The sequence below is a fragment of the Podarcis gaigeae genome (genome assembly GCF_964106915.1).
Source record: "Podarcis gaigeae genome assembly, chromosome: 9".
Classification (NCBI taxonomy): domain Eukaryota; kingdom Metazoa; phylum Chordata; class Lepidosauria; order Squamata; family Lacertidae; genus Podarcis; species Podarcis gaigeae.
Genome location: NC_139685.1, coordinates 44713079 through 44733706, shown reverse-complemented (window position 1 = coordinate 44733706; position 20628 = coordinate 44713079). Strand labels below are relative to the sequence as shown.

Below are 20628 nucleotides of genomic sequence, written 5' to 3'. Positions count from 1 at the left end.
CCCCATGCACTGATCTCCTATTGCTGCGTCTGTTCACAACATCATTATTAGAAGCACCTATGTGGCTTCTAGCTTCGTAAGGAACAGGTGCTGAGCCAGAGGTCATGGCTGGTTGGGTGGTGGTGGTGGTGGTGGTGGCAGCAGCAGTAACCAGCCAAACATTGGTGGGTGGGTAGAGACCAGAAGTCTCAGAAGGCAGGCCAACGGACACTGATCCACCACCATTCCACCTGAGACAAGGGACTCACGTTGACTAACGGGTGGATTCACCCTGATTGCTTCTAATGCGCCCACAGATTTCCACATGAAGAAGAGTGTTGCAGCCCCATGACTGGCTCCTGAATTAATCAAAACAGTGCCTTTGTTTCCTCGTTGGGTCAAGACCTAGCTGTTTTCTCTGGTCTTTATGGGTAATGCTCAATATAGTGATCTGCTTGCTGACTTTAGTTTGCCATTGCTTAGAATGATAGAATCTTGACATGCGGTCTCCCATCCAATTTGAAACCATACCAGTCCCTGCTTAGCTTTCCAAATGTGCTAGCAGTTTTATTGCTGATGTTCATTGTAGTTCAATATATATCTAACAAATCGTCATTTTAGATTGAATGTATCCACCCCTTGAGATCAGCTGGCAGAGTGCAAGTTGAAAATAAATAAATAAATAAATAAATAAATAAATAAATAAATAAATATTTCTCTAATGTAGCAAAGGGGTAGAAGGCATTCTGGACCGTGGATCCCAACATACGTGGGCCAGGACTGATGAGAGTTGGTGCTCCACGACATCTGCAGGGCCACAGATTCCCCACCTCTGTCTTATAGACAAACACAGACTGCTGCATTTTCTTTCCGTAAACACAAATCATTTCAAGCTAGCTTACCTCTGCTACAAAGATAATTATCATACAATGCTTCTTCTGATCTTCAGACATTCCACTTAAAAGGGATTGCAGTGTGTCCATCAAATAGCTTTCCTTTTCTCTTCGCACTGTTGGAACACCTATTACCATGGCCACTAATGTCAAAAAAAGGGGACTTAGTTGGACAATTTTTTAAATCAGTACAATAAAAAATCATTTTCATTTTCATAATGACACAACTACATATAGCGTGATTCTATTAGCATCCTTAGGTGCAGAAATCAGCAGTGAGTTTAAACCAGTAAGAATAGAAATGCATATTCTACGTTGGTCATAATCCAACACTAAATTAGATTTTCTAACTGTGTGTTAGAGTGTGGTTTTAAGTTTTGAATCCAGGTCCTCCTTATTTTGGTAATGTTTTGCATTCTCCACCAGCTGTCCATTTTATTAAGCTAGTTCCCTTAATTTTTTATTTCCCTTTAATTCAGACAAATTAACCCCCTTCATAAGGAGGATCTGTCATATTTTATAGATAGCAGCGGTAACTCATATGCTGGTGGTGGAAGCATCACAGCAAAAACATAAGGACAGCCAATGGCCCAGCTAGTCCAGCTTCCAGTTCTCACAGTGTCCACCCAAATACCCGTGGGAAACCCACAAGCAGAAACTGAGCACAAGAGCACTGTGCCCTCCTGTGGTTCCCTGCAAGTGGTATTTAGAAGCATACAGCCTCTGACTAATGTTAGGAACATAAGAAGCTGCCTCATGCTGAGTCAGACCATTCACCCATCTAGCTCAGTATTTCTATACTGAGCGGCAGTGGCACTGCAGGGTTTCAGGCAGAAATCTCTCCCAGTCCTACCTGGAGATGCTGGGGATTGACCCTGGGTTCTTCTGCATGCAAGGCGGATGTTCTGCCACTGGGATACGGCCCTTCACCTACTACTCTACTAACATCTGGGCAGAATTCTAAAGCAGCTTTGTGCAGAGCTGTCAAATACAAGCCTTTTACAAAGAATAGCACAGAGAAGACTCCCTGGAAAAGACCCTGATGTTGGGAAAGATGGAGGGCACAAGGAGAAGGGGATGACAGAGGACAAGATGGTTGGACAGTGTTCTCGAAGCTACCAACATGAGTTTGACCAAATTGGAGGAGGCAGTGGAAGACAGGAGGGCCTGGCGTGCTCTGGTCCATGGGGTCACGAAGAGGAGGACACGACTAAACAACAACAACAAGAAGAAGCACAGAGTAATAGAACTACTGTGAGGGCAAAATGAGATAACAATGCACAAAAGGTGCATGTGAGAGAGACTTGAAGCCTGAGAAGACAGACCAAAAGAAGGGCCTATCTTCTGTATACTAAACAGAAGCAGCAAGAGAAAAATGCAATAGTCAAAAAGTGCTTTCCTCCTCCTGCCAAGCTTTTGCAAAGCTCTTCATCTGGGAAATTCCGCAAGTACCCCCTGGACAAACCTTGGATAACTTTAAAAAAGTGGCACTTTTATGTTGTCTCTCTTCTCCTTCTCTTTCCATCCCAGTCTCCAAGCAGTGTGATGGTCTAGGGGTCCAGGCACTTACCCAGGGTTCCTGTTTCTTTAGAAATGAGGCCTAGCAGAGAATGTGGAGTTCTTTATGATATGTGGTTTATTTACACGTATGATGGAGGGGTTCAAAGCATTACACTCCAAGAAGGTCCCATCTCTCCAGGGGCAGATTGTTGGTCTTTCAAATTTCAGCAGCGCCTTGTGCAAGGTAAACATTTGGTGTGTGTGTCCCCCCACCTCTCGCTTTCTGCTCTGCTCAAGTCACTACTTCATAGTTGCGAAGCTCTGCAGCAGCCCCTAGGCACAGCTCCCAGAGCAACAGAACCAATCATGCTGCCCTAAATCCGCCTCTGGTCTCTCCCACTACTGCAGCCTCCGATTCAAAACAGGCAGCCCACATTGTGCTCTGCCCCCGCTCTCCAGCTTGCTGTGCTTAACAGACTGCAACCTCTTTTTCATAAGTCACATTACCACCACTCAAATCCTAAATTTAACGCTGCTTTTTCTTTGCTCACCATCACTCTGTGGAAGGAGGGGCTCCACACCTTTGCTGTCTGGCACAGCCTATGCCTTCTTTATGGCTTTCTTAATGGCGCTTCCCTTTCCCTTTATCCTTTTTTCCTGAGCCCAGAAAACTGGTTTGGCCTCTATTTATTGACACTGGTAAAATCGACATCTGACAGCCCATCTTAATTCTCCAATTAAATTCCAACACCCACTAGACTTGGGAATTTAAGGGAGGATCTGGCACCCAGGAATTTAGGAGCAATGAGGCGCCGGCAAACTCATAACAAATATGATTCTAGGAATATATTACAAAAACTGTATACACCCTGACTTCCCTGGTGAAAGGGCATGATATAAACGTAATTATAACCACTGGTCTGGATCCAGCCTCATCCTTTCATGAACAGAAGCATTTATTCTGTTTGCAGATGGTCCAGTAGAGGCTCCTGCTAGAGCAGCCTTTCTCAACCTGTGGGTCCCCAGATGTTGTTGAACTACAACTCCCATCACCCCTAGCTAGCAAGGCCAGAGCTCAGGGATGATGGGAGTTGTAGTCCAACAACATCTGGGGGCCCACAGGTTGAGAACTGCTATGTTAGAGGAAGGGGAAAGGTGATACCTCTGTCTCCCTGCACACCCATCATCACCTCTTATGAAGTTCAGGAGCAGCTACAGGAGGAAGGAGGATTTGGCAAAAATTGTGTGCACCCCTTCTTCCACTTGGTGTATCATGTGTGCAGAGTTTTCTGCTCACTAGAAATCTGGATACAACCCACTGTTTCCCACAAATGCTAATCACTATGCAACAGCACAGCAAAGCAAGCTATGTGATTGGCACACAGTTGGCTATGTGGCAGATCTAACACCACACTTAAAGCTCTGCAAGTTTGCATTAGCAGGGCAAAAAGTAAGTGTGTGTGTGTGTGTGTGTGTGTGTGTGTGTGTGTGTGTAGTTTTGCTGAGGGTTGCAGCCCAGCAGATCACTACAGTTTCATCCCCCCACCATCGAAAGCAGTAGTGGAGGAATTTGCTATGGTGGGGCAGAGCCCCATTTGCCCATATGGACCAGCCTCCACTGGCAGAGGGAGGCAGATAGGCACACCCACCATATCCTAACTCTTCCCAGAAGGCAGTTCTAATCTGGAGTTTAGGGTTGCTCTCTAAATACAAACAAACAACAAAATAAAAACAAGCAAACAAACATATTCTCACCCCCAGTCCTTCCTTGTCCAATTACAACATTTGGATAAATACCATCTTCATGCTCCTGGAGATGAGGCAGATAGTAATGGATATTTGAAAGATGTATAGGGAGCTTGTTGGCGAGACTCAACACGTTCAACTTCGTAGAGTCTTAAAGCGAAAGGAAAAAAGAGCTTTGGAACTCAAAATCGAAACACTTAAATAACTGCCTAAAATGCCAGCATGCTCAGAGTACTGAGATAACATCATGGCTGATAGCATACCAATAGGTCCAAACTGCACACTTTAAAAGCATGCAGCTTTATGGTGTAGCATTATGGCATAAGGCCACTATTGTGAAGCAGGCCTCTCCCACCCACCCCCTCCAATGTTAAGCTTAAGAATGCCATGTACCTTCTGCTCACATCTCATGCACTGGCTATCGACTGGAGCTTACAATTGGGTCTCCCAGCCTACCTGCTTAGGAGAAGTCCTTTACAATTTATCGCTTTGCTGTTCTCTACATATACATATTACTCATACAGTGGTACCTTGGGTTACAGACACTTCAGGTTACAGATGCTTCAGGTTACAGACTCCGCTAACCCAGAAATAGTACCTCGGGTTAAGAACTTTGCTTCAGGATGAGAAGAGAAATCGTGCAGTTGTGGTGCAGTGGCAGCAGGAGGCCTCATTAGCTAAAGTGGTGCTTCAGGTTAAGAACAGTTTCAGGTTAAGAACGGACCTCTGGAATGAATTAAGTACTTAACCCGAGGTACCACCGTACTGTGAAACAACTCATTTTGCAGTGTGATAAAGATTTTACCAGGGACACAGAGTAAATATCATTGAACTCTGTGAGGTTTATTTCTGAGTGTACAAGCATAGGATTGCTTTGTAAATTATTTCATGAGTTAGATATGACATTTATTTTTAAAGTCAGACCATGGGCGTAGCCAGGGGGGACAGGAGGCAGCTTCCCCCTCCTAAATCAAGCAAATCAATAAAAATGCTTAACTAACTGAGGTTCTGCCCGCCCGCCCCCCAACATGAAGCCTGCCCCCTAACATAAATCCTGGCTACATCCATGAGTCAGTGAGTGTTGCCTTTCATCCAATCATTGCAGAACAGTACACAAAATAATATATAGTGTCTCTCCCACGGTTCTTCTTGAGATAAATTCTGGTGTCAAAGCTTGGCTAAAGGGGAAGCACATTATGGGAGCTTCGCACAATGTAAGTTATAGGTGGCAAGAAGGTTCCATGCTCCCGAGTCCTCATTCCTGCTTTTGCAGCTTAATTCAGACTTCTCTGTCCCAAAATCATTTTTTATGTCATTTTGGCAATTCTCTGTGAGAGAGTCAGTGCGGTATAGTAGCTGAACGGTTGAGCAAGGGAGACCAGGGTTAAAATCCGCACTCAGCCATGAAGCTCACTGAGTGACTTTGGGGCAGTCACTGCCTCTCTTCAACTTAACCTATGAAACAATAACCGATGCAATCAAATAAAAACAAACAAACAGATAGCACTGCCTAATAATAATAATAATTTATTATTTGTACCCCACCCATCTGACTGGGCTTCCCCAGCCACTCTGGGCGGCTTCCATTTTTTTTTTTAAATCCTCTAATACATCAAGCATTAAAAGCTTCCCTAAACAGGGCTGCCTTCAGATGTTTTCTAAAAGTCTGGTAGTTGTTGTTCTCTATGACATTTGGTGGGAGGGTGTTCCACAGGGAGGGCGCCACTACCGAGAAGGCCCTCTGCCTGGTTCCCTGTAACTTGGCTTCTCGCAGTGATGGAACCGCCAGAAGGCCCTCGGCGTTGCATCTCAGTGTCTGGGTAGAACGATGGGGGTGGAGACGCTCCTTCAGATATACTGGACCAAGGCCGTTTAGGGCTTTAAAGGTCAGCACCAATACTTTGAATTGTGCTTGGAAACGTACTGGGAGCCAATGTATTAAAGTTAGGAAAGGACTCACCAGGAAGAAATCGAGTAAAAGTTTCTTATTGAGTTCTGGTGATAAATTGCTGGTTAAAACACAGGGCAGAATTGACCAATGGTATGCGTTGGCCTAAGGCTGATATTTATTGCATGTGGGTTCATTGTGACAACCCAGCTACTAGAGATTGTGTCATTTTAAAGATAGAAAGCCTGGAACCAGGCCTGTGCAGAGCTTCTCTGAGGCCTGGGGTGGAAGACTTGTTAGAATGAGGTTATAAACTGAAACAAAAAAGCAGCCAGTCCCTGGCAGAGACCCCCAGCCAGCTTAGCCCTCCGAGTCCTGGGGCAAGTGTACCTGGCTGCCCCCACCTCTGCATGGATCTGCCTGGAACACTTAATATTTTTTGAGATAAGGGTTAGGTCAGAAGAGGACTAATAGAGTCAGAAGTACTGCTGGAAACTCCCATAATATAGCTGATGGCAAAATTAACAGGTACATCCCTTAGGGAGGGAGCTGGATCTTTCTTAGACTTCAGAATGGGGCAAAAGTAGAGCTTCCACAACATCAGCTAAGGGTGATGTATAATCTGGTTCTATCTGTGTGGTTGAAATGGGAAAGTGAGACAGATTGGCAAGACACAGAGAAACACTGAGAGCTGATCTGATCTGGGGCAGTGGATCTGACTGTCTTCTGGAGACTTCACTTATTCTCAACCTGTATATTTGTAAATAAACTCCTAGTTTTAAAACACCGTAAGCCTCTAGAAACTTTTTTCCAAAGTTAACTGGTAAGTGCTGCACTCTAGAATGTCTTGTGGCTCTGAAAAATTCAGGCAAGCATTACAGTATATACAGCCTTTGTATAAACACTTGTATAAAATTTTGTGAACGGAACAAATATTTTTTCAGACTGAGGTGAAAAAGACACTTTGCTGGGTGGGGTGGGGGTAGATCACTGCGTTCTATTTCCCAATCATACCCAAATAATTTATAAGAGGCTATCATTTAATTGAAAATTAGAGAGCTGGTTTTGACCTATAAAGCCTTAAGCAGCTCAAGACCTCAGTACCTCAAAGACCACTTCTCTCCATAGGAACCTACCCTGACCCTGAAATCACTCTCTGAGGCCCTTCTTTGTGTGCCTCCTCCACAAGAGGTCCAGTGTGTGGCAACATGAGAATGGGGCCTTCTCTACAGTGGCTCCCTGTTTGTGGAACGCTCTCCCCGGAGAGGTTCAGCTGGCACCTTCATTATGCACGTTTGGGCACCAGGTGAAAATGTTCTTCTTCAACCAGGTTAACATCCAACACCCTTTTAAATGTGCTATTGGAGGGGGTGAGGTTGGATTATTAGTTTGTTTTTATCATATATTTTGTGTTCTTTTAATCTTGTATTTTTATGTTGTGAACCACCCTGAGTTCTATGGATGAAGGGTGGCATACAAATTTAATAAATAATATCTATCTTGTAGTTTCTTCTAAAATATTGCATTTTGATGTGTCTCCTCCACAAACCAGCTTTGATCAGAAATGAGAAAAAGAATTATTGACCTGTGTTTTCAGTTGGTGTGTACACAGCCTTATTCTCTGCTTTCTTGGATTTCCCTTATGCCTTCTGTTCCCCACCTCTGGGTCTTTCTGACTTCCCATTGCCCAGCATCGCATCACATGCTCCCATTAAAATCCACATACCTCCATTAAGATCCATGTTTCCTTTCTGAGAAAGTAATGACTTTACAAGTTGTTAAAAAACCCCAAAAAAACCCTCAACACAAACCTGTAAAATTTCCGGAAGCGCTGGCTAGCTCACCAATGAATTGCTTGATTTCATTTAGGACACTGTTCAGCTCTTGGGATCTTTTTTTGTTTTCCTTTTCAGCAAAGAAGAGTCTTTGGCGAAGTTCCAAAAGCTGTCTTTGGTTCAAATCTAAAACGCTTCCTGCAATTGTAAAGGCAAATTATCTTCTTTAGAAGGAAGCAATTCATTTCCTTAAGTATAAGAAGGGTTAAACACTTTCAGACTGATCATTCATTCACAGAAGGAAGAGTGGAAAATACACACCCTTTTTTAAATCCTTTGTGTATTTTATGGATTTATACATAAATGCACTTATTATTTTAAGCAATGTGTAAACATAAACTAATCTTCACAAAGCTCACTCCTCCTCTCCAACCTCCCATAAATCTGGATTATTGACCATGCCTTTCCTCACCAACACATAGTCAGACTATAGATGAATGAGTCTATTGTGATTTATGCCTCCCACAAGTGCCTTACAATGAACCTGTTAAACACTGCTATTACAAAAGCCTGCTGATCATTGAACAACATGTAGCTGAATTTCATGCAGGTTTTGACCTGAGGAAACTTAACTAACTGGTAGTGGAATTTCTAATTTACAGCAGTAGAATGAGGTCGAATTCAGAGCTTGCTTTTCAGTAGCGCTAACGGAACAGTATACACACATCCAAAACAGCCTGTCTTCCAGGGGTGGCTTTTAAATATTGTATAGCACTTATTGAATTAATGTATAATTAATGCGCTGTATAAGTGTTTACTAATCGAAGCAAGTCCCTGATCTGCCCATGTCCCCATGGTTACCAGAGCCATCAAGTAAGTAGAAAACAGTGACAGGGCGCTACTTTTAGGGTGCACATTGTTGCTTCTTCAGCCCCAGTGACTGAACACCCTCCGTCAACAATATATTTTACATAGCTCTTTGGCAATAATAACACTTCCTGTTTCTTTCCCACATCTGACGCCCCCATGTCAACAAGAGGGATAAGAAGCAGCTGTTGCACTTGCCACAAGTGAGCAAGAGTTATTATCCAAATGAGAAAGGAACTCAGGAGAACTGGAATTTTTAAAGGGGGTGTGTGGATATCCAACATAGCGTCTTGTTCCAACTCAAACAGTATCAACAAAAGTACTTCCTTCTACCGAGCTAGCATTGAACTGACTATGTAAAACAGGTGAGCTACCCAGCCGGGCGGCACTTGATTTCTGCTTACGTAACCATTTTACAATCTTGTGTGCATTTACAATGAGCGATAGGTCCACTTCCATTTATTACTGCTCATGTGTGCAAAGTTACTGTCTGCATCAGCTTATATAATAAAAGCTTGTTAAGGACTATGCCTCCAGTTGTTTCCCTGTTCAGATGGAAATTTGACATATGCAAGGTGTACAGACGTCTGGCCTTTGATTTTATTATCAAATCTGAAGGTGGAGGCTGTACATAAAAATACTAGGTGAGGCCTTTGGGCAACAACATCATTATGTGAAGCTCCTGCAGCTGTGGGAATATTGTTGTTGTGTTAATAGTTCTTGTATATACCTGGAGAGAGAAAAATATGCACCTATGTTCTATATATAGATCTACTAATGGCTAACAGCAATTCTCTGTTGGAGGAATGCAATTTTAAGGAAGGATATAACCAGACATATTTCAAAAGAAAAACCTTCCAATATTTTGGCAATCTTCCTGAGCATTTATGTCAAAAAGATGTTTTATTACACACACACAAAATAATAAAACCACTCAGTGTAGAAAAAAATCACCCCTGCACACATGGAAGTATGAGAAGTGCTGCAGAACAGTCAGCATGGATAACCTTCTACAACTGTGTTCTACACAGTGCTTTTCTCGTCAGGAGCTCCCGGCCATAATGAAAAAATTGATGACAGTTTAAATGTGAGAGGTATACAACTAGGCAGGGGCACCAGACAGCAGTTGAGAAAGGCCAGAACATCACAGTCAAAAATGCAAGTGTAAAAGACAGAGACAGAGTATTTATACACTAATACTAGAAGCCTCTGAGTCAAGATGGGTGAACTAGAGTGCTTGGCCTTAGAGGACAAGATTGATATAACAGAAACCTGGTAGAATGGAGAGAGCCTGTAGGACTTTGCTTATAGATTTTAATGTTACCTATGTTGGTTGATTCCACTGAGGGGATCAGACCCTGTGTGAGCAGAATGCTGTCCAGTCTGGACAACGTACCATGGCGTCCGGATTGGAATGTATGGCTGGTGTCTCCTGGGTTTTGCTCACCCCAAATGTCATAGAGACCCCTGTTTTTTTAGCATTTTTAGTAACTTGTAAGAGTCCCTAGTTGTTGGGGGTTTCCTTCGGAGGAAGGTTGCCCATCGGATTGTAGGGTGAATGTCTTTCAGAGATATACCTTTCATATTTAGGTTGAGGTCCCCTCCTAGGATTGCTTCCCCTTCAGAGAAGGAGAGGAACTTGTTTAGTGTCTTCTGGAAGAATTCTAGTTGTTTCGAGTTTGGGGCATATATGGAGCCAATTGTCAGTTTAATTTTGCCATCTAGTGTCCCTTTAGCAAAAATGAATCTGCCTTTTTTGTCCTTTAGGACTGTTGTGGCAGTGATGTTCAGGTCTCTACTGAGTATTATAGCTTGTGCAGCCCATTGTTGACAGAAGCGGGGGTCACTCAGGAGTTTGCTCCCTTTGGGTGGGTTGTGTATTTCTTGTAAGAAGGCGATGTGTGGTTTCATGGTGTTTATGTATGAGGTGGTGCATTTTCTTTTTATGGGGTTTCCCAGTCCCCTCACATTTAATGTAATTGCTTTTAGGTTAGCCATCTTGCTTATCTATTATGTAGGGTGATTCCTTGCCAACTCGTCCAGGTTGTCCTGTGTCTCTCACTTTGTGTTGTTTAACAAAGTGTGTGGTGGGTGGGGGATTAGTGGGATTAGGATCAGATTTCAGGTTAAAGAGTGGGGGATAGATTATAGAGAGTATCCTATATGTAGTCATATAGGTGTTTGTTAGGGGTATTTTGGGGCATCTGGCATTTAGCTGGTTGGTCCTAGGTCTCAGCTGGTGTGGATGGCCTTGTTCAGGGGCAGGCCATCCTCCCTGTCATTTGCAATAGGGGGTGGTCAGTGAGACGGTGTTAAGCGTCTTTGTGACGCCAATGTCAAGTATAGGGTTCATAAGCAGTGTTGCCAATGTTATTAGCAACATGTTGGAGTGGAGATGTGAGTGTTGGTATGCTCTGGTGCCACCATTGTGCTGATTGGGTATCAGATTTTAGCCTGTTTGTGGGTTATTTTATCAAGGTTGGAGAAGTTGTTTTTCCTTAGTATGGAGTAGGGGGGTGCTGAAAGTGTGGGTTATGGGTTGTTGGGTGGTGGGGGATATGGTTTGAAGTCATCTGGACTGGCTTTGGGGTGGGAATCTCTGTGGAGATGTAGGGCTGGTGTTGGCTATATTTATGGCCTAGGGGGAGGGGTGAGGGAGGGGGGAATCACCAGTCCTTCAGTTTGAGGTGTTTTCTGGGTGCTTCATTCAGCTGTGGTTGTTGTTGTAGGGTCGTCCATCTGTGATGTGTTGGTTTGGTTGATCCTGGTCTGTTGTCTTGTGCTGCATGTTCGGCGGGATGCTTCTGTGTGTGGTGGTGGTTGGCTGTGCTGGTTTGCATTGTTGTGTCGCTTCTGTTGCTTCTTTTTCCTCTTTACTGTCATCCAATTGTTTGATGTTGTTGTTGTTTCATCGTGGTGGTCATGACTGTCACTCGGTGCGTCTGTTGGTTGCCATTCCAGTGGAGGGTTGAGTTCAAGGTTCAGGTTAGTTGGCAGCCGTGTGTTGTGTTGTGTTGTGTTGTGTTGTGTTGGTTGTTACTATAAGGCAGAAGGGGAAGCCCCATCGGTACTTGATCCCTGTTTGTTGGAGACGCTGGGTGCATGGGCGTAGGTTTTACTCTGATTTAGGGTGTCCTGAGATAAATCCTGTAAGGCCAATATGGGGTTGTCTCCATATCAAAGGCTTGTTGTTGAGTTTCTGAGGTTGTTCCATACCTCTTCTTTCTTTTTGTAGCGTGTGAAGCATACAATGATGTCTCGGGGGGGGGGGCGTTGGGTTTCGGCATAGGTTTTAGGGCTCTGTGAGCCCTCTCCAGGTCGTTTACCTCAAGTGTCAGGTTTGGGATTGTATTTTTCAGCCAGGGTACAATTAGGTCTGGTGGGCTTTTCTCCTCCACTTTTTCAGAAAAGTTGCGGGAGCGGATGTTGCAGCGTATACTACGGTCTTTAAGGTCTGCCTGTTTGATTTTCATGGCTGTATTTTCCATTTCTATTGTTTCCAGGTGGCTTTCCAGTTTAGCCAATTTATTATTGACACGTGTGTTCTCCTCTCGGTACTTCTCTATTATTCTTTCTTGTATTTGGTTCTTGTTTTCTAGAGTTTCCACTTTGGAAGTCATGTCACTGAACGCTTTCAATAGTTCTGTTAGTCTCATTTTCACTTCCTTCGGTTCTTGTTTTGTTGCTGGGTCGTTGTCATCTTGGGGGGGGGGGTTGTGTTCTTGGTGCTGTTTGCCATCTCCCTGGTTGTTGTCATCACAGTCTCATTGGTGTTTTTGGTTTCAAATCTGCTTGGCATCCTCTTGGAGCAGGGCTTGTTGTGGTTAGGAGTTGCGCTGGTGGTGGTGGTTCCTGGGTGTTGCTGAGCTGTTAAGCTGAACAGGCATTGTTGACTGGTGGCTTTTACAGAGTGTCTGGATTAGGCGTGATTAGTGTCCCATCTGGGCTGTGCTTTAAAGGCTTCTCTGGGGTTCCCGCAGTCTCCTCAGCAGTGTTGCCGGGATGGGGTGGGGCAGTCGAGTAGACAGATGAGTAAGCCAACAGACAGACGGTTCACGTAAAGGGGTTGGTAGGCAGGGGTATGAGAGATTGGTGGGGTGGGGTCAGAGGGAGAGTGTATGTTTGGGGGGGTTATTTGTGGGTGCACCTGTGTGTACACGTCTGTGCACAGGTACTCACGAAAGGAGTATTGGGGTCCAGTCGAGGGTGGAGGGAGGGGTTAGGGGTTCGTAGTAAAGAATTAGGAATTTAAGGTTGGCAAGGATGTGTTCAGGAGCAGAACCCAACAAAGCAATGTAGATGTTGAAGGTGAAAAAGGAGGGGAGGAAAGGGGGAGAAGCAGGGGAGGGGAGGGATGGAAGTCAGAGTAAAGTAAAGAAGGGAGAGATGAAAGAAAGAAAGAAAGAAAGAAAGAAAGAAAGAAAGAAAGAAAAGAAAAGAAAGAAAAGGGGGGAAGGGACAAAGAAAGATGAAAATGCTTGGTTGCAGTGGTTGTTCTAGTTATAGTATGAGGTAAAAGACCCCTGGGGAGGGGGGATTACTAATGAAAGTGTGTGGGGAGGTATGTGTATGTAGATTTTAGGGTTAGGAGGGTAAGATGTACTAGAAAAGCAGACTAAATCAAAGAGGGAAAGCAGGGGGGTGGGGAGGGGAGATGAGAGATCTGAAGATGTCGAAGTTGTGATGCCTGGCAGTAGTATTTGTATATCAAATGCCAAAGGTAAAATAATGTAGAAATGAAAATATATAGAAAGCCCTCTGAGAGGGGCAAATATAATATAATAGTGTGTGTGTGTGTGTGTGTGTGTGTGTGTGTGTTGTGTGTGTTCGTGTATGTATGTGCTCTTTTAAAGAGAAGGAGGGGGGAAAGGGGGAAGGAGGAAAGGAAAAGAAAAGGAAAACTCTACAGTTCTATAATTCTATGAAAAGAAAAAGGGAGGGGGGAAGGAAACTAGTGGCAATAGCACTGATATGGGGGGGGAATATTTTTATTTTATTTTATTTTAATTTTTAGAGGGGATGGTAATAGTTGCAGGACAATGGGGGAAGGTAAGGCTCCCCCTCAAAAACAGACAAATGAAGAAACTAAAGGGGGACTAAAAGGAAAAGAATAATAATAATGATAGTAATAATAATAAAAAGGAATTTTGTTTGGAAAAAAGGGTAATGATAAAAAATAGTAATTGAAAAATGTTTCCTCCTTTTTTCAAAGAATAGAAATGAGGGTAGAGAATGGGATAAAAATAAAACAAATACAGAAAATAGGGAAAATATATTAGAGAGGGTAGATTGTCTGGTAAAAATAAAGTAAAAAATATTGGGAAGGAAGGAAAGGGGACAGCAGCAGCAGGAGCAACAACAAAAGTCCCCCCCTTTTTGGGAGGGGATGGAAAATGTGTTTCTAAGTAATATATGGATGTATTTTTAAAATGGTAGTAATAATAATTTAATGAAAGGGCTGAAGACTTGGGGAAGGGGAAAGGGGAAAAGGGGGGGTTTAAAATATATGAAAGGGGGGCAAGTTTTATGTTTTTTAAAAAATTAGAGGATAGAGTTAATGATAATAATATAATATAAAAAGTTGATATATATATATGTTTTTAAAAATAGAAGGGGAAAAAATAGTAAAACACACATGCACACAAAAAGGAAATAAGAAATTGAAAATTGAAAAAGGCGAGGTCTTTTCCCAGCGGGTTTCCCTCTGGGCTTCTGGTGCGCTAGATGTCTGGATCGATGGCTGGGCATCCCTCGACAGAGGTTTGCGCAGCCTTCCTCTTGCTTCCTCTGCCTGCTTTTTGGTCAATCCTTTTCTAACTAAATATCCTGTAATGATACCATATTAGAAGACTGCCTTTCTAGATAATCAGCTCTTCAACATGCAATTTCATTTTGTTTCCCCCCCCTCAAATCACCCTATTCAGTTTCACGTAAGACTCTTAAGAGTAGCTCAAGATTATGTTTGTAGAAGATCTATTTTCACAAGGAGAAAAGCCGTAATAAAACATGTATTGTGTTTTGTGAATGCTTCATGTAGCACTTGTCAATTATTACGGATTTATTTGGGAGACTCATGAATTAGTTTAGTTTCCATACTGGCTCACTGCCATTCTATGGGGACAGATTCACCACTTGGAACATCAACCTAAACTTGACGTGAGGGAGGCTAGATAAGAGACTGCTACCCAATGCTTTAGCTGTCTGTCTTGTTAGGCATTCTTGTGTACCACTTTTCAATACTACCCCAATTCTAAGCACATTTATGTGGAAGAAAAGCTGGTATGTTTGAATCTTATCAGTCCGATTTGCTTATACGTCTACTTGGGACACACTGCAAACTGTGGTTTGAGTGGTATGTACAGATGGGGATTATATTTATTAAGAAGTCAGGAAGGCAAGCAGGAACAAAAAGCAACACACAAAGAAAGAACATGCAGTCTTTTTGTCTCATATTTGTTTAAAATGCCTATGATAGATAGATAGATAGATAGATAGATAGATTCTTTATTGTCATTACACAAGTGCAACATTGCACAAGTGCAACGAAATTGTCAACTTGTCAACATTGCACAAGTTGTCAACATTGCACAAGTGCAACTATGTCAACTTGACCCAAAATGTCACGCGCAAGCTAGTTGGCTAGTGCTCCACAGTTAAGTTTTTGTATTTACCGTATTTTTCGCTCTATAAGACGCACCAGACCACAAGACGCACCTACTTTTTGGTGGAGGAAAACAAGAAAAAAAAATATTCTGAATCTCAGAAGCCAGAAGAGCAAGAGGGATTGCTGTGCAGTGAAAGCAGCAATCCCTCTTGCTGTTCTGGCTTCTGGGATAGCTGTGCAGCCTGCATTCGCTCCATAAGACGCACACACATTTCCCCTTACTTTTTAGGAGGGAAAAAGTGAGCCTTATAGAGCAAAAAATACGGTATATCTCCATTTGTTCTGTCTTCTATCTGCCTGGCACCCTCCTACTTTTCAACTGAATTTCTGCTAGTTGTGTATGACAGAACTGCCTCTTGTTCATAATCTAAGGATTGGATGCCCCAATTTCTAATAAATCCTACAATAATGGAACAGCTTTGCATTACTCTGGAACCAAAGAGACCCCACCATTCTGTCACTGGAACAGACACCATCTCCAACACATCCTTGTACTGGAAGGAAAGGGGAGGGGAATACACAACCAGAAAAAAATAAAATAAAAATGGTGCTGCTAGCTCTGTCAATAACAATCAAGCAGTGACTATGCCCACATACAGAGCATACTGCCCACATACAGAGGTACCCAATGAACACACAATGAAAGCCACGTACTGCTAGCACATGCATCCCTGCATTACCGCATAAATAACACACATGATAATGCCACAGTGCCTCTGCTCTACCAGTACCATTGGCACAACCAGCCAAGACCCCACTACTGCAAGTCCCAGGAATCCCTACAGGCAACCCCCCTTAGGCTCCTGAGGAGAGGAGAGCCTATACAACATAATACACACATAGCTCCCTGGGCAGAGAGCCTGGAGAGATTGCATACAGAGCTCCTGAGATAAGGATTCAAGACCCACCCTGGGAAGAAAATACTCTTTCCGGAAGCAGTCAAGGGGAGCGGCCAGGGCATGCAAGTGCAGCCACAGGCACACTGAGAGCAGCAGCCTTCAGTGCCCCACTTACAGGGAATAGGATTGGCAAGCAGGAGATATCCCTACTCAACCCTGTGCAGGAACAGCAAGGAGCATCCTGGGCCCTGCTTGTCATGGGATTAACACAGAACATGGTGTGGGATGGATCCTGTATTTGTGGGAGAATGACCAGTGTAAGTACAGGGAAACACAGGGAAAGAATAATGAGCAATTGTCAGCAGCTGGAACACACAGTCCTTGAACCTAGATGCACAGTGGAAGTTTGTGAGGCAGTGAGAGAGAAGGTGGATTGGTGCCACCTGGGTGCTCAGCCAGTGTTCATGCCACAGTCTCCTTCCTGTGGAGGGAGACACTGTAGTGATTATATATGTACTTCCTTTTTTATGGTTGTAGTGAAACTGCTCTTTAATTTGCTCCATGCACCCAAGCTGTGATATTGCAAGGCAGACGCACTTGTGAGTGTTTAGCCAGCAGTGGCAATGGGTGCAATGGAGAGCCTGGCTTTTGGCAGCAAAGAACTTACCTACATGAGCCTACATGGGCAAAGAGTGCTTCCCCTGTGTGATGAAGCCCACTTATGGGTTGGAAAGAGTATTAAAGCAAAATAGTTTAGTCTAGACACAGATTCCCAGCTTTCACTGTTAAAACAACTGGGGTGGGGGGAGTTTCAAGCATTTGTAGAACCTAAGATACAAGGCAAAATGTACAGGCACTATTTTCCTCGTGTTAAAGTAACTAGCCTGATTCCACCTTTCAGTGATTTAGTCTCCCCCCCCCCCAAAAAAAAATTAAGAAGTCTGCAGGTTGGTATGGAATTTTGTATTGGATGTCTGTGTCTTGATTCCAAGGTGAGGTATCAATTAAGGTTATAGCGGAGAAATGTTAGCAATGTGCTCAATTTCCCACATGTGTTCCATGTGCAGGTAGTTTTGTTTCCTTTCTCCTTGTAAAGTTCAATGAGACTTAATCCCATCATGTGTATATATGACTGAATGTCCTAGAGTCACAAGTACAGTACCACAAGATTAGTCAATTTAAATCTCAGGGGCAAGAAATATATCGACTTTCACTTTGCAGTTAAGCCAAGAATGTTAAAATCAAAAAGAACTCTTTATCTCTCATTTACATAGAGTAGGACATAACATATTAGAACCTAACAATGATCTCATAAATCATGCTCACATGCTTGGTCACTACAGATATTCTCCAAATTTATCTATTTAACTAAATTAAAAGCAGCATAACATAAGAAAACATTCATACAATGGCTTGGATCCTAAGATAAGTTAACTTTAAGAAGTTCATGGAAATAATATTTCCCACCTCTTCCCTCCCCAGTGGCCACCTATGCCTCTGAAAAGCCTCTCCAGACAGTGGAGGCCCTCCTGAGCAATGTGGAATGGAGGCAGGGGAAGCTTCCTTCCATAAACTTCCTCAACTTACTTATCATAGAATCCAAGCCATACTATATATATCATTTATTTCCTTCCTTCCTTCCTTCCTTCCTTCCTTCCTTCCTTCCTTCCTTCCTCCCTCCCTCTCTCCCTCCCTCCCTCCCTCCCTCTCTCGTTCTCACAGAAACACACACCCTCAGCTTTCACCTGGTAGCGACCATTCCAGGAAGCTTCCTCAGTGGGAGAGATGGGAAACCTGGTTCATTCCATCAGCTCTGGTGAAGGACCAGCTCTATCAGGTGTCTCCCATCCCTAAACCATTTTCATTCCAGCTGATCATTATAAGAACTATTCAACTTTAAGAACTGCCCCCCCATTTGCTTTTCTGCCTCTTTCCTCCCCATCCTCTTTTCCATTTGTGTTCTGTCTCCTAGATTGTAAGCCCGCAGACACCATCTTGTTTTAATTGACAACATGCAAGCTGCTCTGAGAGCCTTTTTGGCTGAAGAGTGGGGTACAAGTGCTTGTTGTTGGCATCCATCTGTCTCAAGGGACAATGGAGTCAAATTGCTGTGTTAGCAGCACCGAAGTGACCTCCTTGGGGCACAAGCCTGGGCAGCGTGTATGGAGATCCTGAGTTGCCCAGATGACAAGACAGCAATATCAAAAGCAATTACAATGTGAAAAACTGAAGTCTCTGAAAGTCTTTGGAAGTCCTTCAGTTTTTTAGTTTTGATGTTTTGAATTAGTCCATAAAGTTTTTCACATTGTAATTGTTTCTGGCCATCGTGTTGATCTTGATATTGCTGACTCATATTTGATATTGCTGACTCATATTTTGCATCACAGGGGTTTGTTTGTTTACCCATGGTCCAGAAGGAGCCATAAAAGGCACCATCCAACTGTCTGAGGGACTCCACCGCAGATTTGTGTAGGGCTTACTTCTTAGGCTTTTTTCTTCTCCCAAAGATATCCCACAAGGCAGCAGAGATGGGCTACCTCCCCAGAATGATGAGCCCCATCTGCCCCTCACTTCCCTCTACAACATGTGCAAAAACTGCCGCCTTCTACTTAACCATTGGACCCACTATTGGTCTTGTGCTCTCAATCCTTTACAGTCTGTCTTCACATGCAGGAGAAGTCTTTAAATCACCAAGGGTTTGAGACCCATCAGCTACCCTCATTTGGTTTAGCCCACCAGTCAAAGCCATTTCCTGGTGTGTGGATACTGATGCATGTTGACAGCTTCTAGGAGCCACAGGTGAGAACTGAGTGCAGGGTGGGGATGAAAGGTGGACAAAGTACGCCAGAAGGAGCACGACATGTTCCTCACCAGAGGTACTACCTCTTCCCTAACACCCCATACACCCCAAGGCACAAGTGCAATAAATAAATAATTCCATGGAAATTCATGGAGTGAATGGTAATAAGAGAAATCTATTACTATTCTTTTACCACCAAGTGGCAGTGGCACAGATACAAAAAGTAAATATCCTCAAATCCCACAAGCACTCTAATTTTAAAATATTTCTATAGAAGAGCCAATTTGAGTGATTATTCTGGGCATCAACCATCACTGTGCATGTAGCCAATGCAATGTCTCAACAATTAGTAATTAGCAGGAAAAGCTGTTTGGCACATCACTGTTCAGCCCCATTAGGGTGGCTTCAGTGGCATACTAGTCATTTTTGTGTCTGCGATACATTCATTATTCTGGGCCACTACAACTTTCTGAATTTGGGTAAGGAGTAAAAAAACACACCCACACATTCATAGCTGTCAACATTTCCCTTTTTTAAAAAGGGAAATTCCCTTATTCCAAATAGGATTCCTCGCAAGAAAAGGGAAAAGTTGACAGCTATGCACATTGCATCAAGTGTGATTAGTGACTGGCACGCATTTAAACAGCTGCGTTGTTGTCACAGCATTCAAGGAACGAGTTGTCCGCACAGGGTGTTTAGCTGAAGACATCAATTCAGGACACCAAAACCCACAAACCATGCAGCAAAGTTATGCAGCTCTCCGTGCTAATCTTACTTCGTCCATACGGCAGAGAAAATCGCTGGGACCCCGCAGATGGCACAACCCACAAAAGGAGTTCAGGACCTATAAGAGGCAAACGCCATCCAGACCCCCGGAGCCCGGAGAGCAGCCCCCGGCCGATCAGAACCAACCGGGATCTGGGCTGCTGCTGGAGACGAGCGCGCACAGCCGCCGCCCGCGCAGGTGGCGGTTAGCGGGAGTTGGGAGCCGTGGCCCGGAGGAGCCTCCAGGTGCGCCTCCTCAGCCCCTTTTCCTGGGAGAAGCGAGGCGCAGCAGTGCCGCCCGTCTCCTCCGAAGGGGGCCTTCTTCCCTCATCTCTTTCCCGCCAACTAGCCAAGCCCTCCTCCTCCTGCCCCAGGCTGGGCCGGGGCGCGCGCCAGCAGCAGACTTTCCTCCGCCCGCCTTTTCCCGCTTCTCACCTCCGCTCCCGCTCCGGGCGGCGTACCAGGCGAAGGAGAAGAGCGCGCTGAGGCACACAAACGTCAAGGCGCTGGTCAGACGGAGCCTCATTTCTCGGCCCCCCGGCGAGGCTGCCCGAGGTCCTCGCCGGCGGTGGCGCCTAGAAGCGCTGCTCTGCCCGTCGCCTCACCGCCTTTGTTTGGCTTCGTGCAGCTGCGTCTGGCTGTCCCGCTCGCCCGCGGTGTTTTGCTTGACGCCCTGAGGCGGCGGCGGTGGCGGCTGTGTGTGTGTGTGTGTGTGTGTGTGTGTGTGTGTGTGTTGTGTTTGTTTGTTCCCCTCACGCCTCGTTGCCCCTCTGGGAAGAGTTATTATCTGCCGAAAGGCGCCTAGCCAAGTTCACAGGTGCGGGGATCCGATTGCGCGCTTATCTCTCTCAGCCTTGGCTGCTGCTCCAGCAACGCAGGTCCAGCTCCTCCTCAGCTCTTTCTCACGCCTTC

General features: G+C 44.3%; 1 protein-coding gene across 2 annotated transcripts in view; it reads right to left on the bottom strand.

Annotated features, from left to right (window-relative positions):
- Positions 1 to 20359, bottom strand: part of MGAT4D (MGAT4 family member D) — a 40498-nt gene extending 20139 nt beyond the window's left edge. Inside the window, exons 1-4 of one of the 2 annotated variants that reach the window (XM_083755776.1) lie at positions 20152 to 20359; positions 7818 to 7979; positions 4128 to 4268; positions 882 to 1015 (exon numbers count right to left, since the gene is read on the bottom strand). In XM_083755776.1, coding sequence (XP_083611902.1) covers positions 882 to 1015; positions 4128 to 4268; positions 7818 to 7979; positions 20152 to 20242 — 528 coding nt within the window. In that variant the 5' untranslated portion in view covers positions 20243 to 20359. The remainder of the gene's footprint in view (positions 1 to 881; positions 1016 to 4127; positions 4269 to 7817; positions 7980 to 20151) is intronic. The other variant, XM_083755777.1, reaches the window with a different exon arrangement.
- Positions 20360 to 20628: the final 269 nt, after the last annotated feature.